Source organism: Pan paniscus, chromosome 6 (assembly GCF_029289425.2).
Source record: "Pan paniscus chromosome 6, NHGRI_mPanPan1-v2.0_pri, whole genome shotgun sequence".
NCBI classification, from domain to species: Eukaryota; Metazoa; Chordata; class Mammalia; order Primates; family Hominidae; genus Pan; species Pan paniscus.
Genome location: NC_073255.2, coordinates 174,659,113 through 174,669,791, shown reverse-complemented (window position 1 = coordinate 174,669,791; position 10,679 = coordinate 174,659,113). Strand labels below are relative to the sequence as shown.

Genomic DNA, 10,679 nt, shown 5'->3' with positions numbered 1-10,679 from the left:
TTGATGTGCTAATTATGGAAGTTTTGAGCATCACTTTATGACGTACAGATAGGAACAAATTAAATTCTATTAGGGTTTTTGTGTTATTTAAATTTGCCTAAAATTTCTAGAGCTACTTATTGATGAAACTACTTCAGGATGGTTGGATTTAAGTCTTATTCCACCATTTCCCTATTTACAACCAATTTGTTAAAATTTTAAAAATTATACCTCAGAAATATCTTTCAAATATTTATTCCCTTTCCTAGCCCACTGTCACTTCCTTATATCAGGTCCTTAGTATATCTTGCACAGACTACCTCAATAGCCTCATAACTTGTCTTCCTGCTTCTTCCTGTCCAGCTTTGTCCTCCACACCTTGATACATTTCTGAAACTTACATTATATGATTATACCATTTTTCCTGCCTAGGAATAATCCATGTATTTTATCTTCCTATTCCACAAAGTTCAAAATCCTCAGAATAGAAGAATCTCTCCAAGTGTCTGTAACTTGCCCCACTCTAGCCTCATCTGCCTCCCTTTCTTCCTTGCCACCTACCCCCATTCCAAATTTGTGCCATATCAATGGATTCCACATTCTGTAGAACACCCGAGTTTTTCATTTTTCTGTGCTTTTGCAATGTGCTGTTTCTGGGTGGTAAAATTTCACTCAAACCTTCAGAGATAAGGCAAAAGTCATTTCTTTCCTGAGACTTCTCAGACACCAAATGTTATGTTATGTCCTTCAAGGTCATGCCCCAAGGCACATGGAACTTAGTAGAATGCAAGTACTTATATCAATATGTCTTATAATTATTACCCTAATGTTCACCCCACAAAACTCTGATCCTTTAAGGGTAGGATATGTCCACAACTTATCTTTGTGTAGAGTGTGAAACACAGTGTCCCGTATATTCACAGTGTCCAAATACAGCTAGCACAGAATAGCTAGCTACTTAATGAATGCTTATTTAATGAGTGTTTATTCTGGGGGATGAATAACATTGAAAAAGACCTGAACTTCATTGCTCCTTCTCCACTGACTACTTACGTGACCTTGGGTGAGTCATTTATCTTCTCAAGATCTGTTTCTTAATTTGTGAGTGAAAGATGATGACAGATAATCTCCAACATCCCTTACAGCTCTGACATCTTATTATTGCCATTTTTATTTGTGCAAAAGACAACCTTAATTATTAAAATAACTTCATTGTGCATGACACTCAAGGAAAACAAAACCATAACCAAATTTCTTTACCTTATTTGACTTTACATTTCATGTTCATTCTTGAGTGGAACCATTCTAATCTTTATGAGCATTCCCAATTTTACCTCTATATACCGAATTAAAATGTTTTATGTCGTTTGTTTAAATCTATAGCTCTGTTTATATTTTTCCAGTGTTCTAAACCATAGGTTTATAATACCTCTGTCCTTGGTAGAGGCACAAGAGAAGATATATTTTAAAATAATACAGTATTTAATAAAATAATATTTATCATTTAAAATGTCTTACAACACTATAAATAATTTAAAAATTAAGAGTTATCTTTAAAGTCAACTAATTTCCTGTTTTGTGTTCCTTTTCTTTGTTTATTCATATTCTATATAGTTTCAAGGATGGTATCACTTAATTTTATATCCTAGTGTTTTCATTTAGCACATCATCAGCAATTTGTATTATTTCTACTTAGACCCACAACTATTATTTTGGAGGTCTGCATAAGGTTCCTCCACTGGACATTGAAAAATTTACTTAATTATTTTCCTATTGTTGACCAGCTAAGTCACTTTCTTTAATTTAACATTATAAACAATTCTATAACAAATATCTTTCTTTACTTGGAATCTTCTTTATTTGGGATTTTTTTCTTAAGATGCATTTCTAGAAGTGAGATTATTTGATTAAAGAGTAATATTGCTAATTTTATAGTTAAGTTTGGAAATTATCCATAAAAGTATAATTTTAGGGACAATATAGTCCAAATATCTTATTTTATATGGATTATTATGAATATTTCAATCAATATATCAAGTATTTTTCTGAATTTATTTGTGCCATGTTATAAGAATGCATTTGGCTGCAAGTAAAGAAAAAAATAAATCCACTTAACAGTGGCTTATACAGATCAGAGTTTAATTTCCTTACATAATAAAAAGTCTAGCAGTAGGTGGACTGTAGTCGGCTGGCAACTGCTCAAAGAAGTCATCAAGGACTAAGGCCTATTACATTTTCTGACTCTTCCATGCTTAGTGAATGGTTTTCATTTTCATGGTTGCAAGACGGTTATTATACTTGTGGGCATTGAGCTCCTCTCTAAGCATGAAGAAGGAAAAGGGCAAAGGACTGAGAGGGCATATTATCTTTCTGTACTAATAAAACACATCTCCAGAAGAAGCTCCATTTGATTATTTTGGCTTTGATCTCCTTGTTCAGAACCAGGTCACATAGTCACACTTCACTTAAGGGCAGTGGAAAAGAAAGCATTTCATCTTGTACATCTCTATATTCTAGGAAGATGGAGAAAGGGAATGTGAATGGCTTTTAAGTTAAAAGGTCAAGGCGTTTGCCACTTGACTTTCATTACTCTACGTAAAAAGAAGTGAAGACGGAAGGAAATGGTTTTCATTTATTACAATTAAATGGTAGTCTCTTCCAGGGAAGTTATCTAATTGTATCCATCTTTGAATCCTTAGCATTAGCAGAATGTTCATACATGAAGAGGCTCAAAAAGTCTTTGTAATATGCTGAAACAGTAAATATATGTTCCCTGCAAATCTAAATGGATTAATTAAAAAGTCATATTAGATTAGCATCATTTTCCTTGATAGCATTTCTTGTTTGATACCTTAGGGAAATGCAATAAAAAGAATATTAGGCATAGTTTGCCAACCAAACTTTGCACACAAATACAGGAATGCAGATTCAATGAGAGTCCAGCTGAATGTTTTAATATGGATTTTAATAACTATACACAAAAGTTATTAATTAGTGGAACATTGGAATGTTAAGCACCAAAAGAGCAGGGTCTTTAGTTTTTCCTCACTGAATTACCGGTACCTTGAACAGTATATTACAATCACAAGTAGACATTTACCAACTGCCTGTAAAACAAATGACCGTCAGAATGAATTAAGGTTTCTAGGAGTGCATTGCACATTCTGAGGCCAACCTTATCCTTTTTGGGAGGAAATTTATTGGTGACTTCATTGAGTTTGCTACAGATCAGGCCTGCTCTTGATAAGTAACCAAGAAAAATAGTGAATGCAATGAATGACAGACTCTGGATCCCGAAGACTTTTGCCTGAGAGAGTGAGAGTCAGAACACAGCAAGAGGAAATTGAGTGGGAATGCAAGCTAATTCCTCAATTCGCCCCCCGCAAACTAGCTGCTCAAGTACAGAGTCATTGTAAATTATACATAGGTTTTTTTGGTACACCAGCAGTTGGAATGAGGAATAATGATAAAAAAAATGGAAAGCACTTTATGACAGAGCCTGTTGAAAATGACTAGGTTGTCTTAGAAAGTAGTGACTCCTCCGTAACTTCAATTGTTTAAGTCTAAAAAAAAAAATCACATGAAGAGATGCTGTGGGAGCACCATGCATGAGAGGGGTCTGGACTGGGTAATCTAAAGACCTCTTCCCTCCTAGCAATACAATAGTTCTATTTTTAGTTAAATCTAGCTTAGACACTGCCTGTTGAAATCAATTCCTATCAATAGAACCTAAAATATTTTTCTCCATACTAATTCAGCAAGCTCCCACTGTAGCTTCATATTTTTTATGGCCATGATATAAGTCTGACAATCTTCAACTCTAGGTTGAACACGGGAACAGTTTAACACAGACACAGTTCTATGTTAGCTAATGGTTGAGAAGGGCAGTTTAGGGAGCGAGAGGCTTCTCTGATGAGATAACATGAGAAGTAAGACCTGAATGATAAGAAGAATCGGAGCATATAAGACACAATTTATGTCCCTAGAATGGCTGGCTTCCATCTATTCTCTCATACCTTTGTGTCTTTGCTTGCTCAGTGGCCAGCCCAAGCCACCATTGCCATTGCCAGTGCCTCATATCCCAACTGTGCCAGTGACCTCAGCCTCTCCCAGTGACTGGATTCCACTGAGATTGCATTAGAAGGGGACTCACAAGTTTGGTGCTCACGTGCAATCAGTCTGTATCCTCAGAGGTTCCTCCAATCACTGGGGGATCTGGGTTCCCTAGCAGTTGCCATAAAGAGCCAGTAACAGAACCTGGAGGTGAGGGTGAATTAATTAGTTCTCTAAGGGACAAACTTCAACCAGTTTCAACAGGAGACAGGAAGACATTGGCAGAGAATCTCCACTCTCTCTTGTGGACAGAATGTTTCTGGATATAATGATGTAGGTCCTGTCTGGAAGAAGTGCTGGTGACCAAGAAAGCAGGTATGTTGTTTTGTGATGCTGTAGTCATTCATAACTCGCCACCTTGAATTTACTTTCCCCTCCTTTTCAGCCTTGATTCTCTTTTTCCTTCATTCTTGAGTCCTGGAATTACAACTTCACATAAAGTCTTGGCTTGTAAGTTTTGCCTCAGGATCTGTTTTCTAGGAAACTCGGACAAAAACAAACACAATACAAAAATATGAACCATAGTTCAGGAACTGTGCTCAGGTTCATGGAGGTGCTCAGGTTTCTGCCGTATATTCACAGGGGCACCGCAGGATATATTAAAATTTTGAAAGAAACTCAGAGATACTTGACATTTGTTAGACACCATGCATACTACTGACTCAATGTAGTTGATAGTTTCAACACTAGATTACACTACATTCTTTCAGTGACATCATTATGTTTGCAAACCTGGGTTTTGATGGTTGCAATTTCATGTGGTATTAAGGAGCAATACCACATGAAAATTAGTGTGGAACAGGAAATGAAGGTGGTGGTGTCTAATATGATCCTAAGATTTGACAGGTTGTGTCATGCCCATTACTATCCCATTGGTAAGTGATTGTGGCTGCTTACAAATGAAGTACAAACATTTTTTCTTTCAATTTATGTTTTTTTTCAAATAGCTACTAATGTTGTCAAGAAGTAAATGTTTATTGAACTGTTAGCATCTGAATACTTAATAAACATAAGTGTTAGGTTCATCTTCATAAATCTCAGCCTAGAAGTGCCAGGAAAAATAATTACTGAGACATTCAGTAAGGGTGGTGTGAACTGAGAAAGTCTGGGAACCTCTGAGGTAGAGCTTTACGGGCAGGCAGGAATAAGCTCAGCATGTGATATGGTTTGGCTCTGTGTCCCCACCCAAATCTCATCTCGAACTGGAATCCCCATATGTCGAGGGAGGGACCTGGTGGGAGGTGATTGGATCATGGAGGTGGTTCCCCATGCTGTTTTCAAGATAGTGAGTAAGTTCTCACGAGATCTGATGGTTTTATGAGGGGCTCTTCCCCCTTCACTCTCTGCTCTGTCTCTCCTACGGCCATGTAAAGAAGGTCTTTTCTTTCCCTTCATCTTCCGCCATGATTGTAAGTTTCCTAAGGGTTCCCCAGCCATGCGGAACTGTGAGTCAGTTAAGCCTCTTTCCTTTGTAAATTACCCAGTCTCGGGGAGTTCTTTATAGCAGTGTGAAAATGGACTAATACAGCATGTATGAGAAATGGGATGTTAGGAGAGCTGAGTCAGAAGGTGAGGGACTGCAGGGATAGAGGAGGCACAGGAGAGACCAAGTAGGGCCTTGTAGGCTTTGACAAGAGAGCTCAGTTATCATTTCTGTACAACATGATACATCCTGGAAACTTAATCCTGGAAACTTCTTTTCTTTTTTTCCTCAGTGACAACATTTTCAAAAGCTCTATTATCTTTCCCTGGTTTTATACATAACTGAGGTCTCCAATGTGTGCATATGCATGTTTAAATGTGTCACTTGCTTTTAAAAAAAACATGATTCTGTGTTATTTCTGGAAAATTCCTGAAATTCCTGAAAACTACATACATTTAAAAATGTTAAACATAATGTTCTCATTATTATCTGGTCTTGCAGTCTTATCTAGACTTAAATTTTTTTTCTTCTTTCTTTCAAACTTCACATTGAAGCCCTTTTATCAAGCTCAGCATTTAGGAGACTCAAGGTTGGTATTTCAGACTAGGATGACACCTGTTTTAGATTGAACAGTAATTAATAATAGAAAGGTGAGTTAAGAAGCTCACCAAATGGGGCATGGCTTTGGGCCCAGTCATGGAAATATTGTCCATCTGAGGTCTGAGATTATACTTCCAGGTCCAGACACTGGATGTTTCAATATACCCAGAGATGCTCATTTTCTTGGTTATGTACTTATGTTACTCAAAATCACATGCAATGCAGTTTCAAAGGAGAATGTCAATTTATTTTTGTGATTAGAATGCTTTTGACCCATTTTCAAGGATTCCACTTTTTAGTGTCAAGGAAACTAAGAAGCAGGATGAATAATTACAAGGTTACTTGGTGATCGTTGAAAAATAGAAAGGAAAATAAATTGTCTAAGAGAATGACTAATATTTTAAGTAACTTCTCAGGAGATCACCCCACAACAGAATTCATTTGTCTTTTGCTGGAATTATTTGTGCTTCCCAAATGTCGCTCTGTCTTAAGTTAGAGTTAATGTTCAATGGCTGTTTTTTAAAAAACCCAATATTCCTCTGATTAGCAACCCATTAATACACTATTTAAAGATATAAATACACACTTGAGAGGTCCAGCTGGCTTTTCTGATAGGCTGGGAGGCATTCTGTTGGCATGTACTTATTGAATCAGGCAAAACCTCAAGACTCTAGCTAGAGCCATTCAACTCCGCTTCACTGTGACCATTTTCTTATGTATCCTTCCAGAAATATTATATCTCTATAGATCTTCTTTTCTCCATAAATGATAGCATACTACTAAGTACTCTGAGCATTGTTTTTCTTTTTTTGTTAACATTATATATTTGAGATTGTTTTATATTAATGAATATTAACTTGCCTTATGTATCTTGACAGTTCCAGAGAATTCCACTGTTTGGATGAATAACAATTTAGGTTGTTTTCAACCTTAAATCCTTTGTGTATACCTACAAGTATATCAGAGGACAAATTTTTAGAAGTGAAATTGCTTAGTTAATTAGGTCATGCATTTCAAACATGGATAGATATTGTAAAATTTACCATCAGAGAGATTTTACTAGTTAAAGTATATCAAAAATTTGAGGAAGCATTTGTTTTCATACCCCCCTCATCAATACCATCTATTATCAAACTGTTTGTTCTGAAAAATGACGTCTTTCATTATGTTCACAACGATGTATATTTCTTTTCTCAGTCAATAAACACTTCATGATGGTCTATGATATACACACGTATGCAATTATGTTACCTGTTTATTATTACTGAAGATATAGTGATAAACAACATATAGCGTTTATATACATGTGGGATAAATAGACACATGACAGTTGCAGTGGTCCAAGTTTAGTACAATGGTGCAGTGGGGGCTATGGGAGGTACGTCCATCACAGTCTAGAAAGGGATCATCAACGGAGGCTTCTAGTGGGGAGAAACATGGGGAGACACATGTAAACTAAAATCCGATGGAGGTGTAGAGTAGTTGGCTCGGCAAATCTTAGGAAAAGGAGAAGCAAAGAAGAGGAGACAGCAGACTCACACGTGCAAAAATGGGAATGGAGAGAGCAGAGAGCGTGTGGGGTTTGCACAAAGAACAGTTCAGAACCTCACTGTCATGACAGTATGAAGAGAAAGCGGGCAGTACTCCACCACCCACCAATGTAGCCCTCAAAATCAGTTGAGTTGTTTGAACTTTACCCTAACGGTAATATGACATAATCAAAAGATTTTTAAGTGGAGGCGTGAAAAATCAGAAGTATTTTGGGGCTCACACTTGAGATTGGATTGGGGAAGATACGGCTAAAAGTAAGTGGGAGTAATGAGGGGGCTGTCCCAGTAATTGGGTTCAGATGACATTTGCTTGATTTTAGGGATGTACGAGATATTCGTGGATCTTGTGTTGAAGCACCTAATACACGATGTCCCTTCTGAAGACGGGTGCATTAAACTGGGGTGAAGCACAAAGGCCACTGAGCAGCCTGGCTTGACTCCTGGCTTTGCCAGTTTGCATTTGCACGTGTCCAAGCCCTTGAGAGGTGCTGTGAAAACATAGAGATGGATGAGGGAAGTGCTTATACAGCACATACCGTATAAAAAGAGGGCTTCATACTTGCTAGCTGTTTTAATTTTTATTATTACTTTTCCTCGCTGCACATGGAAATGTCTTTACCTTTGTCTTATTATAAGGTACATACGAGGAGAGTTACAGAACATGGGTGTTAGAAGAGATTTGACATATCTGTTCATTTTCCTAATTTTAGTGATGAGAAAATAAAGGGAAAGAAAGCAATTTAGATTTTTGCCAGTATTACAATTCTTTGTTCACGGGCACACCACGCCAGCCTGAAACTGTTCATTGGTCTGGTTCTCTTACCACCTCGTATATGTAGGTTTATAGTTTGGTTACGAACACCACCTTGTCTTAACCATAGATAGTTCCTGTGTTTGCCGACAGCAGCGATTTCTTGTGTGGAAACCCCTAATTTGGGAAACAATCTGTTTTAAACACTTTGTAGCACATCACTCAAACCGCACAGTTTTCGATAATCTTAGAAACAAAAACTGGGGTTGAGGCGGACAGTTAAATTCTGCAGACACCACAAGCTTGGATTCGTTTCAGCAGTCGGTCCTAAGTGGTTTGAAGCCCCTTCCGGGATGCCTCTTCTTATACGAACAACGCAGCGGCGCCAGGCGCCAGGGTCCTCACTTCTGCCTCCTGGATTTCCTCCGCCTTTCTGCTTCACCGAGGGCCCTGTGATCCGATTCCATCGAATTAACCGCTGTTTACCGAGGGTCTGCTGCGCCTAAGGAAGGCACCGGGCGACGAGCAAGGCGGGGACGCAGTTCGGGGACGCAGGGGTCCGGGCCCCAGTCCAGAGACAGGAGGTCGGCGCTTCGACTTGGCACCCGCCGACGAATTCACTCTAAGGTTCCCACTGGCGGAGCTCCTGCTACCTCCCCCCTCCCCTAAATGCAGCTCCCGCTACCTTCCCGCGCCCAGGGGCTGCTGCCTGAGCCCAGCTCTGCTCACTGGAGGGCGGCGGTGGAGAGGGTGCTGGCCCAGCGTCGGCAGCTGGGCTCAGGACCAAGGTGGGCGCCCGCCGGTCCTGGTCCCCCAGCCTCGCGGTGCAGGACCCAGGGCGCGGCCACTCGAGTTCCCCGGACGCTCTCCTTCCTGATGCTCGCTGTCCCTGCCCTGGCGTCCCCAGCCCGGGGTCGCAGCCTGTCCTCTCTCTCCCCCTCCGCCGCAGCCCGTCGCCTCCGGGCAGAGTTCAGGTTCAGCTTGGGCTTTCGCTCGGGATTTAGCAAGAGGCCGGCGGGGCTGGAGGGTGCGGGCGGGCGCGGGACGCGGGGAGCGGCGGCCTCTGATTGGCCGGGGCGGGGGAGTGAGCGGAGTTTCCCACAATGCCCCGGTGCGGTGCAGCGGCGGATGGATGCTGCGGGAAGGGGCTGCCATTTGCTGCCCCTGCCAGCGGCGCGCGGACCTGCCCGCGCTCCTGCAGCCGCCGCCGCCGCCAGCGCCGCCAGCCCGCCCGGCCCCTGCAGCGGCGCCGCCTGCGCTCCCTCCGCGGCCGCCGGAGCGGGCGCCATGAACCCCAGCTCCTCGGCGGGAGAGGAGAAAGGGGCGACGGGCGGCAGCAGCAGCAGCGGAAGCGGCGCCGGGAGCTGCTGCCTGGGCGCCGAGGGCGGCGCGGACCCGCGGGGCGCAGGGGCAGCCGCGGCGGCGGGGGCCGCTGCCCTGGACGAGCCCGCGGCCGCCGGCCAGAAGGAGAAGGACGAAGCGCTGGAGGAGAAGCTGAGGAACTTAACTTTCCGGAAACAGGTCTCGTACAGGTAGGCGCGGGGAGCCGGCAGCCGAGACAGGTGCGCCGCGGCGGGAGACCCACTCTTCCCCCAGCAAGGGGCGCTTCCGCGGAGTTGGGCACCTCTCTGTTTCCACGCTTCTCCTTCCCCCTTTCCCCCTCTCCTCCGGGGGATGTCTGTCTTCTCCCCATCCTATCATTCCAGGCTGGAGGGCAGCAACGCCTGCTTTCCCCTGTGGCAGGAGAGAAGCACTGGGTCCCTAAGGTCAGAACAACAGAAATTTTGTCTCTCTCTCTCTCTCTCTTTCTCTCTCTGTGTGTGTGTGTGTGTGTGTGTGTGAGAGAGAGAGAGAGAGAGAGAGAGAGAGAGAGAGAGAGAGAGAGAGAGAGAGAAAGAAAGGGTTGCAGACTCAGTGATGCTTAGTTTTCTTAAGAGAAGTCGTCAAAGTTGCCCCTAAGCAGGTGTCATCTTCAACCACCCTTCCCCCACCTTCCAGATTTCGCTGGATGAACCTTTGGCACTAACTTGACAGCTGAGATCACTCCGACAGGCAGAAAAGAATAGCACTACACTGAAGAGAAATCCTTATGGAAGTTGGACCTGCGTCGAAATCCCCCATGAAGGAAGAGTGGGTTTATGTCTGTAGATGCGCCACTGGTTATGGGGGTTCCATGCCTGCGTGCTCCTTGCCTCTCTCCTGGCTGGAGGAGGGTGTGGGGAGCCCGCTGGCAAGCTAGGGGTGAAGGTGAGAGTGGGGACCA

At 42.3% G+C, this 10,679-nt stretch overlaps 1 protein-coding gene across 5 annotated transcripts in view; it reads left to right on the top strand.

Annotated features, from left to right (window-relative positions):
* The first annotated feature begins 308 nt into the window (after nt 1–308).
* The window catches only part of DGKI (diacylglycerol kinase iota), a 479,960-nt gene continuing 469,589 nt past the window's right edge, over nt 309–10,679 (top strand). For 2 of the 5 annotated variants that reach the window (XM_034965050.3, XM_034965049.4), the window contains exon 1: nt 311–9,948. In XM_034965050.3, the coding sequence (XP_034820941.1) occupies nt 9,086–9,948 (863 nt within the window). In that variant the 5' untranslated portion in view covers nt 311–9,085. Of the gene's footprint in view, nt 9,949–10,679 lie in introns of all 5 variants that reach the window. The other 3 variants (XM_034965048.3, XM_034965051.4, XM_034965052.3) reach the window with 3 other exon arrangements.